The sequence below is a fragment of the Pelophylax lessonae genome, assembly GCF_965119305.1.
Source record: "Pelophylax lessonae genome assembly, chromosome: 2".
Lineage (NCBI taxonomy): Eukaryota > Metazoa > Chordata > Amphibia > Anura > Ranidae > Pelophylax > Pelophylax lessonae.
The window spans coordinates 363,452,524-363,478,097 of NC_138769.1; the positions used below are offsets into that span (position 1 = coordinate 363,452,524).

General features: G+C 40.3%; 1 protein-coding gene across 1 annotated transcript in view; it reads right to left on the reverse strand.

Moving 5' to 3' along the window:
* Positions 1-1,238: 1,238 nt before the first annotated feature.
* COL9A2 (collagen type IX alpha 2 chain) overlaps positions 1,239-25,574 on the reverse strand; it is a 116,605-nt gene continuing 92,269 nt past the window's right edge. Inside the window, exons 27-32 of the mRNA XM_082247604.1 lie at positions 20,611-20,643; positions 20,376-20,522; positions 20,151-20,205; positions 18,652-18,840; positions 2,702-2,779; positions 1,239-2,180 (exon numbers count right to left, since the gene is read on the reverse strand). Coding sequence (XP_082103730.1) covers positions 1,984-2,180; positions 2,702-2,779; positions 18,652-18,840; positions 20,151-20,205; positions 20,376-20,522; positions 20,611-20,643 — 699 coding nt within the window. The 3' untranslated portion in view covers positions 1,239-1,983. The remainder of the gene's footprint in view (positions 2,181-2,701; positions 2,780-18,651; positions 18,841-20,150; positions 20,206-20,375; positions 20,523-20,610; positions 20,644-25,574) is intronic.

The following is a 25,574-nucleotide window of genomic DNA, read 5'->3' on the forward strand; positions in this document are numbered from 1 at the left end:
CCAAGAAATGGTAATACTTAAGTGTAAGGTTGACATGAACGCATATCACATTACATGGTAACAAAATAAGCACAAACCTCTGACTATAAAGTAAAAGGGCCAAACATAACACAAAAAATGAAGTTGCTACCATACACTTAGAACAGAAATGCATACAAGTAAAATGTGTATGTTATTACAGGGACATGGATAAAGCATCATTGATAAAATATATCATTGAAAAATTTTAAAACCTAATAGCTTGGGATTAACCTCTCCCTTGCTTGAAACAGATTGGCTCGGTCCAGATATACTAAAGTGCAAAGGGAGGTGATGTGTGTGAAGTTAAGTGTTCACGCCAACCATCCAATCACGTGCATAAGATTTATACAAAAAAATTGTGCATCCCCGAGTGGATGCTTGAAGTGCACCCATATGTACTTCGCTACAGTGTACTTCAATTCACTTTGCTAATTAGGCCTATTAATTTCAATTTGCAGTAAATTAGACATTTGACAAGGTACTGAGCTATTAAAATATTCCTGTATAGCGAAGGATGGAAAGTGCACATGCAAACAAGAAGCTCAGACAACACTAATCAAAGCAATATGATCACCTGTCTGTTATAGGTTTAAATATCTAGAAAAGCAAAGAAGCACAGTGATGAGGGACAAGACAACATGACATCAAGAACAGATAGAACTCACACATAGCACTAGCAGGATAGAAGGCAATAGTGACACATGTCAATCTCCTCTGGGAATATATATTTTTGATTCACAGTTTGGCAAATATACAAAGCATCCTCTGCTAAAGACATGAAAGAGAAAAATAATTCAATTCATATCCACCAATTAGACAAGTATTGGTTTCATTTTCAAACCTGCACTAGGAAAATGTCAATTTCTGATTACTTGTAGAATGATAAAAGCTCTTGTTGTTCTAAATTCTAATAATACTGATGACACATTATGCCCATCACCAAATATATTATTTGATAATGTAGTACAAATAGCATTGATGCATAATAACTTTTAGCAACTTATCAGAAATTGTCTTTCAGCATTTTTTTGTAGTTGAACAAATGAAAAATGAATTCTGCCTGGTTGCTGTGGGTTCTGCTCTTTATATTGATAATATAAAAACATATTAGTTTGTTCAGGATCTGTGCAAAATGCAAACAAGTATATCTATTGTCATCTTTTTTTAAGATTGTGGGTCCCTTAAAAGGAGCTTTAAACCTTGGTCGATGGTTTATACATTATTAAAGACAAAATATGTCCTGTGTGTGTTAGCACTGTCAATGATTGTTACAGACTAGGTCATCACCAACAACAAATATTGCATAGTAATTATGGTTATCCAGATGCCAAGATTTGCTACAAAGTATCTGGAATCATAATACATCATAGGACAGATCTTTATTACTCTATGTGGACCCAAACCTGTATTTACAAAAAGCAAGATTGACCCAACAGTCAATATTTTAGGTTTGTAACTTAGCCACCCAGAATCAAATTACACAGAATTTATCTTTTTCTGACAACTATCTTTCTGGTCTTCCGTGACAGTTCCAGGACTTTTTGTAGATATTTTGACAATCTATAATATGACTGTGTAGAATATGGCTTCACATGTCAGACATGGGTTCTGATTTTTGGACAATATATTCTTCCAGGGCGATCAGGTGATTTTGCCAAAATTAAGTATATGAGAAAGGATGGTGTTAAGGTCAGTGTTTAGGAGGAGAGTGGTTGATTGCACACTGCCGACAATTTATGATGGCTTTTCTGAGTGTAAGAACATTTATATTTTGTTCCTCCATTGGTCATGCCAAAGTTGATGGTTATATAATTCCCAATAACTTCCTTTGTATCAGAAGGACCCTTAGAATGGTGTACTTGGGGTGTGGGCCCTTACAGCAAGGAATAGGTTCCTTTTGATGTTGTTTTTCATTATTCAGTCTTTTTGTCCTAGAAGTATTTGATGGGATCAGTGGGATTTTTAACCTTTGATGGCACCGGGTTCAGTCAGAGAAGCTGGAGCATAAGCAGATGCTGCCAAACATGCTGCTGCCTCACAAAATCCCGGGAGACCTGCTGGACCAGGCAACCCAGGTCTGCCAGCCTCTCCTGCTGATCCCTCTGGACCTCTTTCTCCATCTTTTCCCTCAATGGCTTGACCAGGAATACCAGGGAGACCTGATGACAAAACACATATATTAGTTGACATTACAGATAATGACGTGGTTAGCTTAAACGCTCCTAGTTTTACAATTTGTATATTTGTAAGTGAGTACAGTATGACAGTTGACTCATGGGGGGATTTACTAAAACTGAGGAATGGAAAATTTGGTGCAGCTTTGCATAGAAACCAATCAGCTTCTAGGTTTTATTGTGAAAGCTTAATTGAAGAAACTGAAGTTAGAAGCCGATTGGCTACTATGCACAGCTGCACCAAATTCTGAGTGTTCCAGTTTTAGTAAATCTCCCCTATGCGGTCAGCCAGAAAGGTGTATGGTTTAATGAATAGGTAACAATGTAAATTATACTAAAAGGCTGCTTGATTACTCTGAAGGTCAAATGCAAACAGTGCTATAATCTGGAAAGAATGAAGACCCTACAAGCCATCCAAAGCTTTTTATAGAGTTGTAGGAGTAACTAAAACTTTCAGTAACAAAAATAATATCTTGACTATAGCCCAGTGTCTTTATTAAACTCACCTGTAATACCAGGGGGTCCAGGCATACCCTGGTGGCCACGTCCTGTCTCGCCACGATCTCCCTTTTCTCCTCGTCTTCCTGTTAATAAGAAAGAATCACATACAGTATAAAATTGTACACTAGAGATACTCAGAATGCTTTTGTTTAATGCCATTCCTCTAAACCATAAAGCTGAACCCCTGGCAGATATACTTTAAATGACACAGATGTTTGCACTTCGGTATTTTGTAATACATCGTCGTTACATTTATTTATTTTTTAGTGCTACTAGGGGAAGTACCTCAATTTGACTTGGAATTAGCCCCTTGCAGTCCCTGTACAGCAGAGCATGACTAGAAAAGAGATAAGTAGCAGAATTCATCTGTATTGCAGTCCTCATGTGTTAACAAATAGCATATTGATAGAAGAGAGCAAAGTGACAGAAAAAAAAATCCCATCATTCTGCTGCTTCTCCTTCCACTGTCTGGTCACAAACTGGGGGAGGGACGGAACCTGTAGGTGTTACTCAAATGCAGCTAAAAAAGTAGCGTCTTCTGCTCTACCAGACAAGATTTTCTGTGTGACAGAGCTGTGCAAATCTTAGAACTGGATGGAAAAGTACAGATCCTTTGGCATGTAAAAGAACTCTCTTATAAGTATTTCATCTGTGTATTTCGCTCTTGTCTGGAGTTCAAGTGTATATAGAGCTAATATTTATGTGTACATCTAAAAAAGTGACTGAAACGTACCATGTTTTTGATGGTGGTATCTACATTAGGTGCAAATGATGCAACTCCTCCCAGCCTAGGAGGTAACTTATTTTCTCCTTTTCAATCTGCATAGTAAAGCATCTTTTGTTTCCTTAAAAGCATTTAAAGCATTCTGTTTTTTGCCCACCAAGCCAGTTCTAATAAAATCTATTGGGCCGGTGGTCCTGAATAGAGATACTTCACTATCCAGATATGGACTAGAGAGGGATCTGCAGTCAGTAACACATGCTGGGCGAAATATAGATACCTTATTCTGACCTGAAATCACAGTTCCAGCACCAACTTTCTTTGTGGCTCTAATATACCATGTGTTTAAATGCCGAGAGCTGCAAAGGAGGCTAGAAGGTGAAAAGGTGTGTCACAATAAACCACATAATTTAGGACCACCCATTTTTTACCATACCCACTAACCAATAAGGCATAATTGTAAACTCCACTTAGGCCAAAAAAGCTGTCCCTATCATGAAATAGCCCCAGGCTCCCAGGTTCCCAGTCTGCCTCTGCATCTCTTTAATGGAGATACTAGCCCCCTAGTCTGGTGTGCAGGGCAAGGAGTGGAGTAAAAGCCATATTTAAAACTTACTGTAAATGTGATATTCCAGCTTTTTACCAACTGTCACATACGCCTAAATAGGGTAAATGTGGTTGTAGAATTTCAGTTTAATATCAGAGGGGTGAAATGCCAAAAAGCATTTCTGGCAAAGCTTTTATAAATATACCCCATTGATTTTGTTACCTGGAATTTCCCAATTCCACTTTATGTCTTTAGAGGGACACTCGGGTACTAATATATTGGTAATGCAATGTTAATGCAATGTTAATGCCTTCTGAACTGTCAATGAATCCTTATAGTGTGCTGAAAATGCCTGTACAAATCACATGATGTTCAATTAACCAGTTCCGGACTGCCCACCACATATATACTGCGGCAGGGCGGCTCGGCTGTGCAGTCATCAGGGCCGTTTGAAGGAATTTGGGGGCCCCAAGCAAAATGGACATAGAGGCCCCCCCGCACACACGCAAAGCCAGTCAGAGGCTGTGCGGACATGGTACAGGACATGTCAGAGGCTGTGCGGACATGGTACAGGACATGTCAGAGGCTGTGCGGACATGGTACAGGACATGTCAGGGGCTGTGCGGACATGGTACAGGAGATGTCAGAGGCTGTGCGGACATGGTACAGGAGATGTCAGAGGCTGTGCGGACATGGTACAGGAGATGTCAGAGGCTGTGCGGACATGGTACAGGAGATGTCAGGGGCTGTGCGGACATGGTACAGGAGATGTCAGAGGCTGTGCGGACATGGTACAGGAGATGTCAGAGGCTGTGCGGACATGGTACTGGAGATGTCAGAGGCTGTGCGGACATGGTACTGGAGATGTCAGAGGCTGTGCGCACATGGTACAGGAGATGTCAGGTGCTGTGCGGACATGGTACAGGAGATATTCCAAAAAAGATAAGTGCTGGACAGCACTCCCTTTTCCTGCGCTCGGAACCTGGTCCTCAGGCTGTTACAATCCTGGAACTCGTACTGGTATTAGGCATCCATGATGGCTAGGCTTTGCTGCCCCTTACGACCAGGGTGGTCGACCAGACACTGAAAATACAAAGCAAAAAAGGGCGCACCAGCCTAGCGCATTATCCTTGGCAAGTTTATTTGGATAAAATTGTTTAAAATCAAATACTCACAAACAAACAAGAAGTTTCAGGCACATCAATTCCATACACCTGCCTCCTACCAGAGGATCAACGTCTTTACTGGAAGCAGAGGGCTGACGCGTTTCGAGGCTGTGCCTCTTCCTCAGAGCCTGGAGGCCATGGTCAAGTCCATAGTTTAAATATAGTATGTAGGGCCAGGCCTCCATATGACCCCTGGGAGATGTGGGAGGAGATATCGCCCAAATGGGCGTGGCTACACAGCCATTTACCCAAAAGCTATTGCAAGTCACAAGTGTAGTCACATTTACATTTTGGTTGGCAAAGCCCCACGTGACCATTTGTTCCATTGGTGAGCTATCCAAAACACTTCCCAGCTCATCGTGGACTCCATTTCACAGAAAATAATAATAATAATCATAATCATATAAAATAATAATAATATAAGAATAATAACTGATATGGTAGACTGACCTGTACGTGTCGTGGTCCTGAACCAAGTAGGGCATCGTGCTGAGACCATCGTGTTGGTTGATAGTCCACTAACTCATACTGGGCATATTGGGCATATTCCCTGGTGGTCCAATGGTGTTCACTGTAAGATAGGCTACCAGGATATTTGGGATGGTATAATATGGCAGCAGGGTGGCGGTGGAACGCACGCCGCTCATCCCGGAACTAGCGTGCGCACCACCGCATAGCGTCACTTCCGCCCATCCAGGTCGTGACGGCTTCCGGTTTCCATATACATGGGCGGCGGGACAGCGGTGGAACGCACGCCGCTCGACCCGGAACTGGCGTGCGCATCACCGCGTAACGTCACTTCCGCCCATCCAAACAACAACAACCTCCGTCCTCAGCAAGCCGTTCCTATGGAGACCGCAAAGGGGAGGACACAAGTATGCCCCGCTGATGTGATATATACACCGGACCAAGTCCAGGGGCACTACATTAAGATGCACCATACGGAGTCGACTCTGGTGGGAGTTGATTGGAGCGCCCACCAAGTTTGGAAAAAGATGGTCGCACATATTTAAAAAAAAACAGTGAAATATTGTACATCAGATAGAACAACCCAAACCAATAAAATTAAATTAAAATTGACATTAACACTAATAATATTAATGATGGGTACCTGTGTACTAATAATGTAACTTGCTAAGCCTGAATGAGAATCACATGTATAAAAGAATGAATCAATGGATAAAAGATTATTCAATTTTCAATTAAATTATATAACTGTGAATAAGTATATACACATATATAAAAAATTAATTAAAAAAATTATACATACCATGCACATATAAATATACATGTATATACAGACACCTATATATACATGCTGAACCATAATGATTCATTATATAAAATCCATATTAAAACCATCTAAAAATATGTGTACATATAGTGTGACTCGTTAGATATGGCATGTAGAACTTCGGACACCAATTTGCGCGTGCCATACCTCCTCTATAAACATACCTTGGAGAGCTTGAAAAACTAAACTCGGTAAGCCAAATGCAAAATGCAAAAAACTATAGGTGTGGGACCTATACTAAGGAACTATACGCTTCAAATTAAATTGAGGGGAAGGAAAAGGGAAAGGGAGGATGGTGTACAAGCAGTGTGTGTATATGTGCGTGCATAGGCTACGCTCACACATATCCACACAATTGAGGAGACGGGGAGGGGGGAGGGGCACACACATGCACATACGTCAGCCTGAACATATACACCAGCGTATGCGTGTAGACCCCAAAAAGAAAATAGAAAGTGGTGTGGTACTAGGATGGGCCAGGGGGGACAGAGACACATACGGAAGGGGGGAGAAAACAGAAATGCACTGCAGAAACTACAGTACACTCTGGATTTCAAGATCTTCATTCAAACCCCCAGGGGCCATAGACCCTAGGGTGAAGATCCAGTAAGACTCCCTTCTGCACAGCCTCTGGAATCTAGCCCCCTCGTCAGGGTCCTTAGCTATTTGCTCAATGCCAAAGACCCGTAGGCCCGTTGGATCCCCATTATGGTGCTGCTCAAAGTGGCGAGGTATGGAGTAGCTGTTGCGGTCCTTAACTCAAGCCTTCGTTTTCCTGTTCAATATGCTGCACTTATGTTCACTGAACCTTACTCTAAGGGGCCGTATTGGCAGGTGTATGGAATTGATGTGCCTGAAACTTCTTGTTTGTTTGTGAGTATTTGATTTTAAACAATTTTATCCAAATAAACTTGCCAAGGATAATGCGCTAGGCTGGTGCGCCCTTTTTTGCTTTGTATTTTCAGTTCATGGTACAGGAGATGTCAGGGGCTGTGCGGACATGGTACAGGAGATGTCAGGTGCTGTGCGGACATGGTACAAGAGATGTCAGAGGCTGTGCAGACATGGTACAGGAGATGTCAGGGGCTGTGCGGACATGGTACAGGAGATGTCAGGGGCTGTGCGGACATGGTACAGGAGATGTCAGGGGCTGTGCGGACATGGTACAGGACATGTCAGGGGCTGTGCGGGCATGGCACAGGAAATGTCAGGGGCTGTGAGGACATGGTACAGGACATGTCAGGGGCTGTGCGGACATAGTACAGGAGATGTCAGGGGCTGTGCGGACATGGTACAGGAAATGTCAGGGGCTCTGCGGACATGGTACAGGAGATGTCGGCGGCTGTGCGGACATGGTACAGGAAGTGCCAGAGGCCGTGTGGACATGGTACAGGAGATGCCAGAATTATCAGGGGCCCTAATACAATGCTGATCCCCCCTCCCCCTAATACAATGCTGCTCCCCTCCTCCTAATACAGTGCTAACCCCCCTCCCCCTAATACAATGCTGTTTCTCCTCCCTCCCCCTAAAATTTGGGGGGGGGGATCAGCATTGTATTAGGAGGAGGGGGCCCCAGGGGGGATGGCATTGGCAGATAAGCATTGTATGAGGGGGGGGCGGGTCAGCATTGTATTAGGGGGAGGGGGGGGTTAGCATTGTAGTACTAGTAGGGGCCCTAAAATATGCTGATCCCCCCAAATGCAAGAGGTCCAGGTCCCCCAGGCCCCAGCCCATTAACTCTTGCCTGGCTCAGCTGGCTGTCTCGGGCTCTGCTCTGCTCCGCTCCTTCAGACTGAAAGCTTCAGTCAGTCTCAGTCAGACAGACTCCTGCGAATCGATCATGCTGCTGCTGGCTTCTGTGTGCTGTGGAAGGGATCGGCGCCGACGCGCCGTGACCGTCTTGCGGAGTTGCAGCCAGTCAGACTGTCAGATGAATGAACAACCGCCGCACAGCTGCTCCCGCTGGATGTGACATCATGCCGCTCATAGCGGCTGACGTAGCAGGAAAGATCCATCACTGTCACTGGAGCACAGCGGGGGCCGGGGCTGCAGCCGGCCCTGATGATAATGTCAGTCGTCTGTGTCGGGTCTTGGGGCCCCAGGCCAGCTCGGGGCCCCAAGCAATTGCTTCGTTTGCCTGCCTTGACGCGACGGCCCTGGCAGTCATGTATAGGTACGTAATGCGCGCTCATGGGTCAGGGGCGTGCGCGCCGTTACCGCAGTGACCTGATTCAGTTCAGATCAGTCATCGGGTGCAGGTCATTAATTTGTGGCCTGGACCTTGTGATCAGTTTTGACCAATTGCAGAACGTCCTGTGTCTGTGTAATGTAAACACAGGCACAGGAAATTATGCAATATTCTCTGCTGGAGCCCTTTTCGGTTCCAGCATGAGAGAAGAAAGCATCACAGTGAGTACACAAGCACTACACTGATACCAGTACATATAAGCACACATTTAACCCCCTGATCACCCCTAGTTAACCCTTTCACTCCCTGTCACAGTGTCACTATATACAGTATACAGATAATTTACTTATCACTGTATTAGTGTCACTGGTGACACCAGTTAGCACCAGTGGAAGTCCCAGACAGGTTTAGGGTACCCGCCATATATCCTCTACTAAAGGTTTAACCCCTTGATCACCCCCAGTTAATCCCTTCACTGCCCTGTCACAGTGTCACTGCATACAGTATACAGATAAGTTACGGATCACTGTATTAGTGTCACGGGTAACGCTAGTAAGCTAGCATCAGTGTCAGTCTTAGTATAGCGTCAGGGTCCCACAACATTTTTTATAATAAAGTTTTAACCCCCTGATCCCCCCCCCAGTTAACCCTTTTACTCCCTTTCACAGTGTTACTAGTAAAGTGTACAGATCTTTTTTTCTGATCACTGTATTAGTGTCACCGGTGACACCAGTTAGATAGCGTCAACATTAGCGTCAGTTAGGGTCAATCCCAGATAGCATCAGATTTTAACCCTTTGATTGCCAGTAACACTAACACACACACACTATACAGTATACCTCCATTACTAGTATAGTGTCTGAACGGATCAATATCTTTGATCTGATCAGAACTATGCTAGCATCTACAATAGTTTAGTGTTCCCAAAAATGCAGCATTAGCAGGAACAGCCCTGACACCTGCCAGCTCTTGCGTTTAGCCCCAGACCCCAAGAAGTGCAGTATCAATAGATCACTGTCACTTCCAAAACACAGCACACAAAACCAGAGCATTAGCAGAGTCAGGCCTGATCTCTACTAGCACTAGCAGTTATTTATTTTTTTTGTAGTGGTTCAAACAGTCCTTGACAACCAGGTGCTTTCTTACCTGTGAGTCACCTGTAAATTTATTGGCCAAAATGTCAAACAAAAGGTACACTAGTGAAGTGGCCTACAGGATACTGAGCATGACAGATGAGAGCGGTAGGGAATCCTCACTGTCAGAATCAGACTCAGTATACGAATCTGTAGAGGGCAGTGGCACCCTGACAGATAGCTCTGACGATGGAGTAGAGTTCCCTGCTATGGTCAGGCTTACCCAACCCCGTTCTACTGTCGCTGAGGTGCAACAACCGCATGATTCTCATATGCAGCAGAGTGTCGGTAGTAGTGCCTCTCAACCTTCTGGTGAACTGGCAAGCACCTGCGGCCTAGTACACCCTGGTTGTAGACAAACCAGCACTGCAGTATCACTTGGTGAAGTGGCAAGTCCCATAAGTGCAGTTCAAGCTGGTGGGGTGGCTAGGACAAGTAGTGGCCCGCAACCACCAAGAATAAAACGTAGGCCCGTAGAGCCCATAGTGCCCTTCCTGATGCGTTTGCAAATCCTGATTGGCATCCCACAGATTCTGCAGTGCCCATACTTCCCCCATTTACTGGCCAACCCGGATTTTGGTGGGAACAGCCAGCTTTAGTGCCTTTGATTATTTTTAGCTGTTTTTCACTGAAGATCTGTACGGATCTATTGTGGACTAAAGCAGTTTGCATGCTAATCAATTTATTGCCACAAATCCAAATTTGACCCTTCCCAGACAATTTGGCTGGAAACCTATAAAGGTTCCTGAGTTTAAAACTTTTCTTGGTTAATCCCTCAACATGGGCATTACTAAAAAGAGTGAGTTGCGGTCATATTTGTCCACTGACCCCATTCCTCATATGCCCGTGTTCTCTGCTGCCATGGCCAGGGCTTGATATGAGCAAATATTGTGATTCATGCACTTCAGTGACAATGAACTCTCGTCCTCGGGGTGACCCTGGATATTACTGGCTCCACAAAATTCGGCCCCTCGTAAACCACTTCAATCAAAGATTTGCAGGTCACCTTGCTTTCAAACAGTTTCTCCCCAGCAAGCATGCCAGATATGGGGTCAAGATGTATAATCTCTGTGATAGGGCAACAGGCTATACATGTAGTTTTATGGTTTACAAGGAAAAAGATAGCAGTGTGGAGCCCCCCCCCCCCCCCAACTGCCCAGACTACATAGGGAGCAGTGGCAAGATTGTTTGGGACTTTGTGTCACCCTTATTCGGAAAGGGGTATCTTTATACGTCAACAACTTTTATACAAGCGTGACACTTTTTAGACACCTCTTTAAATTAGGAATTGGCACATGTGGCACTGTGGAATCTAATCGCCGGGGCTTCCCCCAATGGCTTGTAAATGCTGCACTTAGTCAGGGGGAGAGAGCCTGCTTGAGGTGCAATGAATTGCAGTGAAGTGGAGGGACAAACTCCATTCACGCAGTCACAGCAATCCAAATTACAACGGCGACTGGTGTTGTTGAGAATCCCCTCTGTGTCCACGACTACAACCATAGTGGACTTCAACGACCAGATGATGGGCCATACATAATTGCCTGTAAGGCCAGACGCTGGTACAAGAAAGTGTCTGTATATTTATTCCAATTGGCTCTTTTCAATGCTTATGTACTATACAAAGCATCTGGAAGAAGTGGATCCTTCCTAAAATTCCACAAAGAGATTATCACAGCCCCGACGTCCCCCCCCCCCCCCACCTTCCATGGTTTTCTTGGGCTCTCCTGTCCCACTGGGGAACTGGAGAATATAGCCCGTGGTTTCGCCAGCTGACCACATGGACTCTTCACCATGGAGTCCTTTTTGTTTGCATGATGCACTTGAGTCCAGCATTTTGACTTCAAGCATTAGAGGAGGACGGCTCATCCCTGGTTGGATGCATTCAGAGGGCATCTATCCTAATCCTGTCTCATAAAGGCTCTTACTGACCCCCTATAATTTGAGGGTCTACCTTCTCTGGTAAGAGGCTTGACCCACCGGGTGATCTGTGTGTATGGTGAAGGTGTCTTTACTTCAACAAGTCCAGATCAGGATCCCTCTGATTTTCCATTCATTGGATGGTGTTTTATGGACTATCTTTGTCTCATTCAATATTGCTGTTGGGACTTTATACACACAATTTATCTGCACAATTTTTGATATTTTGCACAATTTATATTATATTGGTGTATCACTGCATAATTTATTTTTAATTAATTCATTTATTATTCGATATATTTAATTTTGATCCGTTAGAAGCCACTTATTGAGGCCTAATTTTTTGATAATTTATCTGCATTTAATTTAAGGTGGCACTTAGAGATAAGTGAAAAAATTACACATTGGGAATTGAATTATCCACCAAATTCACTTGATTGTTATTAGTTTAATAAGATTTAGGGCTTTAATTTATTTATGAGAATTATTCACAGGAGAGTGCGGCTATTATATATTTATATATAATTTATGCATTGTTTGCGTATTTCTCACATTTACGCTGCGGCTCCCATTCCTTTTGATTTCCACTCACTGGGGATCATTTGGATTAATTTTGCTCTAATTTTCATTGCGCATAACGGTTGGTGCTTAACACCAATCACCATTCTTTCACATTCAATGGGCTAAACATGCCTCTCAGCAAATTCCTTGAGGTGTCTACTTTCCAAAAACAGGGTTATTTTTGGGGGGGTTGTACTGCCCTGACATTTTAGCACCTCAAGAAATGAGATAGGCAGTCATAAACTAAAAGCTGCGTTCATTCTAGTAAATGTACCATAGTTTGTAGACACTATAACTTTTGTGCAAACCAATAAATATACGCTTTTTTAATTTTTTTTTTACCCGAAACATGTGGCTGAATAGTGAAAAAATAAAACTAGTGCACTCAAAATGAATAACATGGAAGTGAACACATCCAATGAATAATAAGAACAAAACAAACTAAGAAAAGTGTAAAAAAAAATATATGTGCAATTTCTCAGTGCTGGAGAGTGATGACATGCACTATAATAAAAAAAAAAAACAATATATGCAATCCCAGTTGACGCCTTCTGAGGGGAAACGCATCAGACAGTAGAAGCCGCACCGTCACATCAGGCGGCCGTGATCATCGATATTCCTACAAGCGATTTCTATCCTAAGGAATGTAAGTGTTCATTTTAATTTTAATAAACGGTTCTATTGGGGCAATGCAATCGGCTCTTCCTTTCTTTGTGTGGAGCATAACATCTAGCGCCTCTGAAACTTTCTTTGTGGAGCAGCATTTGTTTTTGTGAAAGAGTCCCTGTGATACCTCCTATGTGGATAGTAACAGTTTCACACAACCATCCATCCCTACGGTTCTACTGTGGTCCTTCTATGGGCATATCATTCCAAGCCTTCTTATACTGATTTCTGGTAAGAGGGAAATTCAATTATTAACACGTGGTGTTACACTTTGTGTGGGGATGACACGGTGGCTCGTGGACCTTTTTTCCAGTGATCTGATGTCGTTTTATATGCTACTTTTCTATGGAAAGTCGGTAAGGGGCCATCTTATTGCAGTGTTGGGGTCACGATTATGTCACATGGGATGATTGGAAACTTTTGACCTTTGAGAAAGGACATTCACAATATCCGGAGCACCTCAGTGAAGATTCACGTGTTATATATAATCTATTTTTGGACTCATTCACGTTATATATTATATTTCATTATAGTGCATGTCATCACTTGGCCAAAATGTATGACAAAAATTTTTTTCATTTTTATTGCAAAAAAATAAAAATCCCAGTGGTGATCAAATACCACCAGAAAAAATCTCTATTTGCGGGGAAATAGGGATGCAAATTTTGTTTGGGTACAGCGTTGCATGAACGCACAATTACCAGTTAAATCAGCACAGTGCCAAATTGCAAAAAGTGCTCTGGTCAGGAAGGGGGTAAAACCTTCTGGAGCTAAAGTGTGTAAACAATTTCTGTTTTGCTCTGAACTATCAAAAAGATTATTGCAACTTTGATGCTGCTCAGTGGATGATGGTATCCAGCTAACTTTTTCTGTCTTTAAATAGAATTTAAAGTAAAGCTAGAATTAATTCAATAAGGCTTATTAAATTGGTAGCTCATATCATAGAGGGTACACTTTCATCGTTTTATAATAAATAGGAGTATTGGAAACATATAGAAATATCAGCATGACTTGGTTCTTATTGTTTTACTTCAATGTATCTGATGGATTTACTCCCTATATTACATCTTATTGCTAACCCCTGGTTGTACAATGATTTGAAACATTGTGCTACTACAGATATTTGTCTTTGTTTGCCCTTATATTGGATTTCTACTGTATAATGAAGCATTATTTGTTGGCAATCTCTGTAGATTATCCCTGTATTATTATTGTAATTATTTTTATAGCGCAAAATTACACAGCACTTTTATATCAGTCCCTGTTACTAAGATTCCTATCTCGTACACACCCGATATAAGAATTCATTGGCAGTTCAGAGCATGCAAACTTCATGCAGATATGGTCCTAACCAGGATTTGAACTGGGAACCCCAGTGTTGCAAGGTATCTGTGCTAACCATTAAGCTGCCCCTTGTGCTGTTTTAATATTAGCTACAGCAAGAAAACATGTTGCATTGCATTATATTGTATGGGGGACTGGCTAAGCTGGTAGTAGCAATGGTAAACTATGCATGTCAGAGGGGCACTCAGAAACTATTTAAATAGGTTTGTCCTGCAATTTTTTTCAGCAAGGAAATAAATATAGTTTAGTGCAGGAGGATGTTGTACAGCAAGTAGAGAGCATAAAGCAAACAAAACATCTGCTCGACGGAGCCAATAAATAAACTTATGACAGTTCCTGACTAACAGAGTGCCTCTCTAATAACAGGTAGCACATGTACCTGTTAGTGTTCTGTCAGCATTCACCTTATCACTTAACAGCAGGCGCTCACAGCATATAGCAAGAGAGCCCTGGAGCCTCAGTCACAGATTAAAGAAATTAAAAGGTCTGGATTAATAGGTAAAATGTGAACCTAGCACTAAAGGCTTAAACCCACCCAAAGCCTTCAGGCTCCAGGACCTAGAATAAAACTTATTAAGATCTGAAAAAACAAAAAGTTTGTTTGCTCCATAAAAGATGCAAGAAGAAGAAATGATGTAAAGTAGAAATTCTTTCAAAAATGTATATTTACATTTTTGTTTATTTTTATCAATTTTACATTGCACAGTGAGGGAACCTAAGAAAAATCTAAATCAAATCAATATTTGGTGTGATTACCCTTTTGCTTCATGCCAGTATCAACTTTTTCATTGCACACTTTGTTCACTTGCACAAAGTCATGGAATTTGTAGGAGTCAGGTGTATGATTAATCTATTGTACTAAGCAGGTGCTAATGATCATCAATTTCATATGTAGGTTGAAACAGCCATTAAATAAAACCGAAACAGCTGTGTAAGATGTTCAAAACTGAATAAGGAACAGCCAAACTCTTATACTAAGGTGAGGTTGTAGAAGTTTAATGTCACAGGTCAAACACCATGGCAAGGCTGAGCACAGCAACAAGGCCCATGGTAGTTCTACTGCATCAAAAAGGTCTCTCCCAGGCAATGATTTCCAATCAGACTGGGGTTTCAAGATGTGCTGTTCAAGCTCTATTGAAGAAGCACAACAAAATGGGCAACATTGAGGACCGTAGACCCTGTGGTCGGTCAAGGACACTTAATGCTGCAGATGAAAGACACATCCTGCTTACTTCCTTTCAACATCAGAAGATGTCCAGCAGTGCCATCAGCAACGGGACCCAGGTACACCCATCTACTGTCTGGAGAAGTGTGGCCAGAATTGTCTTTCAAGGAAAAATTGTGGCCAAAAGCCATACCTCCTATGTGGAAACAAAGCTAAGCAACTCAACTATGCATAAAAACATAAGAACTGAAGTGCAGAAAAATGGCAGCAGGTGCTCTAAACTGGTGAGTCAAAATTTTAAATATTTTGTCAGGATCAATGATGTCCTCAATGCTGAAAAATGTAGACAGATACTTATCCATCATGCCATACCATCAGGAAGGCATGTGATTGGCATGCCATACCATCAGGAAGGCATGTGATTGGACCCAAATTTATTCTGTAACCAGACAATGACCCCAAACATACAGCCAATGTCATTAAGAACTATCTTCCCACCCACCACCACCACCACCCACCAAAACCCCCCCAAAAAAAGAACTATCTTTAGTATAAAGAAGAACAAGGAGTCCTAGAAGTGATGGTTTGGCCCCCACAGAGCCCTGATCTCCCCATCATTGAGTCTGTCTGGGTATACATGAACAGACAGAAATATTTGAGGCAGCCTACATCCACAGAGGATCTGTGGTTAGTTCTCCAATATGTTTGGAACAAGCTAAGTTCCTTCAAAAACTATGTGCAAGTGTACCTAGAAGACTTGATGCTGTTTTAAAGGCAAAGGGTGGTCACACATAATATTGATTTGAATTCGATTTATTTTATGTCATTTGCTTTCCATTTTGTTAATTGATAAAAAAAAAAACAACTTTTAACACTTCTAGTTCTGAAAGCATTCTTATTGTACACCATTTTTTTCACACATGCCTAAAACGTTTGCCCAGTAGTGTATATATATATATATATATATATATATATATATATATATATATATACAGTATATATTCAGCCATAACTACAATGGCATATCATCTATGTGTGAAGTGTGTGCTAGGGACACGGGCCCTGAGGGAAGAAGGGCCCACTGTGCCCTGATACCCACTGCACACATGGAGTAAATAAAGTACTGTATGTTGATAATATACCCCTGTGCCCCATTATTTCATTAGATGTACCCAAGAGGAGGTAGCAGTCATGACACTCTTTTCCTATTTTTGCCTGGCAGCGAAAGCCAAAAGCCATTCTAGATCTGGCTCCCCACTGCCACTGGCTGTCTGGTAGAGTGATATAGTGATAAAGCTGCCTCACTCCGTCCTGCTTCCTCAGTAACTCCTGAGGGTGGGGTTCTGTCTGAGAGCAGCAAAGTGAGCTTGCCTGAGAGTCGGGCTGTATCTGCTCTGGCTCCCATCCTAAGTATACACTTGGATTACAGAATTTTGTGGAAAAGCTAATTTAAATAAAAACCTGATATGGCTCAACCACCTTTGAAAAAGATAAATCAATATATGCATCAACTCACTGGGCCAAGTAGAATAATAATTTTATTGCTTGTATCAAATGTGTAAATATGTATACTTTCAAAATGACACCTTACCAGACTTCTATACACACCTAAAAACATACATCCACCTCACTCGCATAGATATAACTATAAATTGTACCCATACTAGTAAATATGCCCACATGACAATATAATTTATAGCAAGTAGATAAAGTGTATATGGACCAGTGATTCCAGAATTGGTCAGAAACGGTCTCTAAGTTCCCCAGGGATAAAGCCTGTATTGACATTTGACACAGATGATAAAAACATGCATGAGCGCATGTCCATCAGATTTAAGTAGACAAACATTCCAAGGGTTGTGGTGGTAGGTATGGAAAGAGTCTTAAACTGTAATGTACTGGTTGTGCCTCCAAGGTAACACTCAAGGGGCACTGTGGTCCAAGTACTACAAGTACTGTGGTACTTGTTCAAGGCTTACATCTATCTCTTAGCTTCATAAGCAGGGATCCATACCCATATTGAATAGCCAAAATGTATACATGAACATTATAAAGACCTCCCTCGCACATCAATGAAGTCCAATCCACATGTAGTGAGCACATTCAGCCTACCACCCTGAAGACTGATACTCAGTGCCCTTAGTTACATAGAGTGCAATGTCCATACATTTCATATAGCCAAATGAGGTTGTTAATGCATTCCATGAGTGAGCTCCCAGCTCATGGTGTGAAGAAAAGATAGGTACATGGTATACTTATTGGTCCTCGATGCATATATGGGCTTAGATCCAAGTCCCAGTTGGAAGGGAAGCATGTTTCTGTATATTAGGCATCCTAATCCCTATTGGGTCACCACCAAGCAAAAAAGTGAGGAGGTGGACTGTTTAATAGGCCTGACCAGTTTTGCAGGATACAGACTTGCTGCTTTGGAGGAAAATGGAGGCCACCCAGGTCACCATGTGCCTAAATGGTGTTTGTAAATGGCCACTAAACCACTCTAGGCTCTATGTTTTGTCAGTAAAAAATGTTGTAGGGGGTTGGCAACCCTGCTCACTGCCCACTGCAGCATTCCAGCCTGTCTGGTGTTGGCGGGTCTTGGAATTAGACGGGGCATGATCTCATGACTACACTTTATAAGTCATCTCAAACTCTATTAAACCACACAACTTTAAGCTACGCCCAATATTCAGTTCAATTTAAACTATACCCACTTTTTTCCGTTATACGCATCACACTTACTTTTCCTCCAAGTCTAGGGCCCAATTTATGTTCTTGCACGCAGGCCCACTGATTTCATAAAACCCCTGCATAACTAATAGAATTGTTGTAGGTAAAATGTTCTGACTTTGCCATCTGCATGCTTGTTCCAAATCAGGGATTGGGAAAATATTGATAACAAAGACAGCCAAACAACTAGCCTTTTCAGAAGAAGGTCAGAGATAGCAGCTGTCGCATTTTTAACAGGACCTAATAATATCTACCAAGATTCACTATTGACTCATGTGTAGTTGACTTCTGACCTCACAAACTTGTCTGAGAATGAGAAGGTTTATAGAAAAATAAGGCCCGATCTCATCCATTTAGACTTCACTATAAGTGTTGTCAAAATTAACATTTATTTTACTGTTGACTGTGGGTAGCGAGCTTACATTTTTCCCTCAATAGCAATCATCAAAAAAAGACCTAAACCTGTAGCTGTATACAAGGCCAATTGATATATCTGTGTACATTTTATATAACCAAGTTCACCAACCTTTGGGTCCTGTGTTTCCAATTTGACCCATTACTCCAATAATTCCAGGGATGCCACGTGGTCCATGGTGTCCATGGGGTCCTTGCTCTCCAGGAGGTCCTGGTGGTCCTGGAGGTCCTGGAGGTCCCACAACGCCAGCTCCTCCTAGGGCAGCTCTCTTAGCACTGACAGCCACCTCTGCTAGTTGCTCTTTTGTAGAAATTAGTAGCAAATTGTAAAAGATATACATGAAAAAGAAATATGACAATAAACCAAATTAAACCAGTAATGCATTCTACTTATAATATAAAAATTGGTAAAATTCTCAAAGCATGAAATACGCTAGTATACATAGATGTAGGCTGTTTGCTTCTGACACTTTTTTATATAGCAGAATATTCATCAGTCTCCTACTTTAGTGATTTTGGCACGCAGCTGTCATTTGCAGCTATGTGTAATGCTAAATTCAACATATACTGTGAAGTAACAAAGCTTTAATAACTCTTCTTTACAGTGATATCCATTTTTGTAATTACTTATGTTGCAATCATGCAATATAGTATAAACTGCTAAAAGTGATCATTAAAGCTACAAAAGCACCTATATGCCAGAACAGCCGATTTCTGGTTTATATGCAAGAAGCAATTTACAGTAAATTATTATTAATATTATCATACACGATTTATATAGCCCCAACAGTTTGAGCAGTGCTTTACAACGTTAGGGTAGACAGTACAGTTACAATAGCAACTGCATTTTGCTGAGTGCAATAACACTTGTAAAGTGCACAGTCTATTTGCCTTTGGTAAATCACCCCTTTAATGTCTGTGCCATGCAGAGTTTATTTTTTATGTTATAGAACCACTTCTTTCCAGAGTTGAGGTGTGTTTAAATTTTAAGATGCAGATGCATAACCTGTCATTGGCCACCAATGTTAAGTACTATATACAGTCTATATCCAAGTCTAATATTCAGGTGACCACTTATCTTTCCAGGTTATTTTAATAGTCTTCAGTCAAATTTGCTGTAGAGCTGTGATTAGTAACTCCTAAAAGTCTTGTCTAGCATGAAGTATAACATCCAAAACTTCATGTACTGACAGAGGTAAAAAAAACATGATGCTGCTTCTATTCTCTGGAAATGAATACTTGCCAACTGATTAGAGTCTCTGGCAGTAATAAAAATACAATCCAAACACCAAAACAGAAATAGAAGGGGGTACATTACATCTGATACAACCCTTTGGGGTACAAATGTAGTCTAAAAATGTTTTTTGCCATACCTTTTTTATTTCTTTGCAAGAGTCTGCAAAAAAAAAATTGTTCACTTATCTACGCCACTAAGAAAGTGGCCATTGTAAATGACCCACTGCTTCACTTGGCTGTCAAAGTAGACAAGCACATTATTCCAATCCCATGCCTAAAAGAAAAGCTCCTCACTTTTCTACAATAAAAAAAACTGCTCAAGATAATACAGTAATATTTCCTGTTAACTGTATATGTTCATTTAGGATTTCTCACCTTGCAACATTTTCAGAACCACCTCAATAATGTGTTGATCTCCAGGATCTCTGCCCTGCAAATAAAAAACATTGTCATGTGTCACTGTGCATGAATCATAAATACTTTAAGGTTAATGCTGAATTCACTTTTTGGAACATATATTACATTGTGCTAGCAAAAATGCATTCCTTTATTATTTAAACTGATTCGGTAAACTTGCTAATGCATTCAAATATTACATACTGGAACTCCTGGTCGTCCTGGCATTCCAGGGACTCCCCTCTCTCCATTATGACCTCTTGGTCCAGGTAGCCCTGCTAGTCCTTGTACTCCAGGCTGGCCAGGATCTCCGGTTGGGCCTGTGTAGCCCAGTTCTCCATGCACGCCTTGCTATGAATGAAAGAAGAAGCTTTGTTAATAAAAACATACAGATAAAAAGTTGTATATGAATCTTCACATAAAATAATATTAATCTTACCTGTCCTTTAGGACCTGGCTCACCAGAATCCCCCTGTAGAATAGAAAATATATTTTTTTAGCATTATGCACTTTTCTTTGTAACCTCTAAGCCGAAACTAAACACAATTTCCTTTCTTTTTTTTTTTTTCTATAAAAATGGTAAACCTTTTTAGTACTTCACTTTTCATTGCTATTTGTGCCCCTGTAAGAGAAATTTCCTCTTATTTTCACAGTGTCACAGAGGCCAAAAGTAATAAGAAAATTCTCTAAGGAACACAGAGACTTAGAATAGAGATTATTTTTGCCCATCCATAAAATTCATCAGATATAGTAACTAAGAGGGTAAGGGTAGAGGTGCCAAACTCAAATAGGAATCATATCAATGCCAATGATTTTATAATGGGATAGCTAACAAGCTAACACAGGTGTGATGGTCAAGTTGTCTGTAAAGTTTTGTAAAGTATGTGTATTGGTTCTTTATTTGAGATCCTGGTAATTTTTTAAAACAATTAAAATAAAGACTACACATTTTACCAACACTATTGCTAAACCTCTAACAAATTACAAAAAAGCCATTGGGCAATCCTAAAACTTTAAACATATGCTGACCCTTAAAATCTAAATTCCGAGTTTCATGTTCAGAATTCTGAGATTTAAAAGGTCAGAATTCTGAGATTCAAAGTCGATTTCTAAGATTCAAAGTCAGAATTATGAGTTTTAAAGTCAGAATTCTGTGATCAAAAATTAGAATTCTTAGCTCATAAATCAGAATTATGTGATCAAAACTTAGAAGTCTAAGATTAAAAATGAAAATTTTGAGTTTCCAAGTCAGACATTTAGGGCCTGATTCATAGTACGGAGAATTGGCGTTTCGGCTGGATTTTGCGAACCGGTGAATTTTTAAGTCTGAAATTGGTATTCAAAGAACGGCGGGCGGAAAATAAAGCCAACTGTGAGATTCATTAAGATCAACTAATGTCAGGACTGGACTTAAAAACAGTCCAGGTAAAAGGTGGACTAATTTTTTCAAAATCACAAAATATGGCAGGAAAAAAATAAAAAATGTGTGGGAAAGATGTGTTATATGATTTTGAGCTAAACTGCTTTTAAACTGTGTGAAAATGTTAAGTAGAAAAAAAGATATTAATAAAAGTGTAAATTGCAAAAATAGCTCCAGAGTCAATTTCTGGCAGATAGCTCATGTGAGCATGCTCCAAACCAAAAACTAGGCTGAAAATAACGTTTTTGAAAACGTTAGTGGGAGTTTTATTGAATTTGCGGCAAATACCGCCGCAAATTCGCGGTAAAACGGCGCTATTCCGGCGCTAATAAATTTTTTTTTTTTTTTTTTTTTTTTATTTTTTTTTTTTATTTTTATTTTTTATTTTTTTTTGCACATATCTATGTATGTCTATATATATATATATGAATCACAAAAATAAATATATATATATATATATATAGATATATATGTGTGTGTGTGTATGTGTATATATATATGTATATATATATATATATATATATATATATATATATATATATACCCAAAAAATAATTATATGTGTATGTATATATATATATATATATATATATATATATGTTTTTTATTTATTGATTTGCCTATGTGTATGTATGTGTATATATATATATATATATATATATATATATATATATATATGAAAAGGAACACTAACACGGCTCCTCCCCGAAAATTAAACATTGTATATGTGTGAAATTAATATATTTTTGGGTTGGTTAGATATAGAAAGTAACAATAATATATGTTTTTTTGCATATGTATATATATATATATATGTATATATATATATATATATATATATGCAAAAAACAATATATTATTGTTACTTCCTATATCTAACCAACCCCAAAAATATATTAATTTCACACATATACAATATTTCATTTTTGGGGAGAAGCCGTATTAGTGTTGCTTGTCATATATAACAACATACAGTTGTAGGTAGTTCAGGGATTCGAACACCCAAATACACTGTTGCAAGGCAGCGGTGCTAACCACTTAACTACCTAAAGCTAATGACATTTTTTTTCAAAGCATGTGTGATTTGTACTTTAAAAAAAAAAATAATGATATATATATATATATAAATATATATATATATATATATTCTATTTAGACCCAATTCAAGCTCAAATAATTTTTATTTATTAAAATTTTTTGATGGACTAATTTAATCAAACTATATTAATTTTTAGAGCCCATTCACATTAGCGCGACTTGTCAGGCGACTTGTCAGCCTGACAAGTCGCGGTATGTCACGGTCCATTGAGTAGTACAGGACCCGTTCTAATAGGAGCGACACAAGTCACTCCGACTTAGAAAAAGGGTCCTGTACTACTTTGGGGCGACCTCGGAGCGACTTGCATAGACTTCCAGTATGTGAAGTCTCTGCAAGTCGCGGTGCACAGCGGTGCACGCGACTTCACAGGTCACCCCCCGAAGTCGTGTCGCCTCAATGTGAATGGGCTCTTAAGGTGCCAGTGCATGTATGCTCGGTATAAAGATAACAAGAAACAAAAAAAAAACAAAAAACCTCAGAGACCACAATTCCCAAATAATTAACCTAGTTTGGTAAAACTGTATATAATCAACAAATTTTTAAAAATAATCCTGCATGCTGGAAATTATATATAGGTGTTTAAAACATTTATTTCTGTGAAAAATTAGTATTTTAAACTTAAATTGATAGGCTAAGAAACTATCAGTGGCATATATTATGAAATAAATGTAACAAAGTGATTATGTTTGTGTAAATTGTGTTTTGCAAAAATGTTGCAAATATGTATTGAGCTTGAGCTTGATTAAATAAACTGACCAAAATATCCAAGTGGTTAGCACAGCTGCCATGCAACAATGTATTTGGGTGTTCAAATCCCTGAACTACCTACAACTGTCTGTTGTTATATATGACAAGCAACGCCCCAAAAATAAAACATTGTATATGTGTGAAATTATTATATTTGTTGAGTGGGGGGCCATATTACTGTTGCTTCCTATATAGAGCCACATTACACTCTGAAAAATAGCAGTGTTTGAGCTTGCAAATCTGAGAATTTGCAAATTGATTGAACATATGCAGTGCAACCCCAGAACTCAGAATTCAACAACCCAAAAAAAGATATATAGATATATATATAAAAAAATTACTACATCAAGTCAACACACATAGGAAATGCTTTCAGTAATCTCAGAATGAGCACAAAGTGGCTTTTTCATTTAGACTAATGGGCCATACACACTATAAGATTTTCTGAAGATTTTCTCCTTTAGATTTACCAAAACCAGATAATATGAGGTCAAACCTAAACACTTTCAATTTGTATGCAATCTGGCAGGCCCTTGCACTACATAGAAAAGGTAAATCTGAAGGAAAAAGTCTTCAGAAAACCTTATAGTGTGTATGGCCATACATGATCCAATTTTCTTACAATTTTCTGTCCAATTTTCTTGAAATTTACCTTCAAGTATGTAGTACAAAGGCCTGCCTAATTGGATAAGTGAAAGTGTTGTTTAGCTTTGACATCACATTATGTGGTTTGTGGTTAATCTATCAGAAAATTGTACAACAAAAATTGAACATGTATGGCCATACACACTATAAGATTTTCCGTAGACTTTTTCCTTCAGATTTACCTTTTCTATGTAGTGCAAGGGCCTGCCAGATTGCATACAAATTGAAAGTGTTTAGGTTTGACCTCATATTATCTGGTTTTGGTAAATCTAAAGGAAAAAGTCTTCAGAAAATCTTAAGCCCCGTACACACGTACTGATCGTCGGCCGAACGATCGGCTGTCTTTTGTCCAGGGCTGTCCTGTCTGTTGAAAACTGCAAAAGACTGCACACGAATTTTGTTGGCCAACAACAGACGACTGCAGAAGTGATGTCATGTGATGGTTAACTTTCCCTGTGTTTTTTCTTTTCTGAGCATGCCCAGTCTTGCAAATCAGCCGATTGTCGGCCGAATTCTGTACTGACTGGCGAACAATCGGCCGTTCTGGTGTTGGCCAACAAAAATTTTAATGCCTGCACGACAGATTCTGTTCGGCCGAAAATGCGCTGTCGGCTGTCGGAAGCATCATACTAACAAGCCTACAATCGGCCGATCGGTCGTCGGCTGAATATTTACGGCCGAAGATCGGTACGTGTGTACGAGGCATTATAGTGTGTATGGCCCATTAAGCTGGCCATACATGTTCAACTTTTGTTGTACAATTTTCTGGTAGATCTACCACAAACCACATAATGTGAGGTCAAAGCTAAAAAAACACATTCACTTGTATCTAATTAGGCAGGCCTTTGTACTACATACTTGAAGGTAAATTTCAAGAAAATTGGACAGAAAATTGTAAGAAAATTGGAACATGTATGGCCAGCCTTAAGCCTCGTACACACGTACCGATTGTCGGCCGTAAATATTCGGCCGACGACCGATCGGCCGATTGTAGGCTTGTTAGTATGATGCTTTCGACAGCCGACATTGCATTTTCGGCCGAACAGAATCTGTCGTGCAGGCATTAAAATTTTTGTTGGCCAACACCAGAACGGCCGATTGTTCGCCAGTCAGTACAGAATTCGGCCGACAATCAGCAGATTTGCAAGACTGAGCATGCTCAGAAAAGAAAAAACACACGGAAAGTTAACCATCACATGACATCACTTCTGCAGTCGTCTGTTGTTGGCCGACAAAATTCGTGTGCAGTCTTTTGCAGTTTTCAACAGACAGGACAGCCCTGGACAAAAGACGGCCGATCGGTCGGCCGACGATCAGTACGTGTGTACGAGGCATTAGTCTAAATGAAAAAGCCACTTTGTGCTCATGCTGAGATTATTGAAAGCATTTCTTATGTGTGTTGACTTGTAAGAAACTTTGATCATGGATGGCCAGCCAAACACTCATTCATTAGTGAACTGGTGATTTTGGTTTAGGAACCAACAGACCCAAT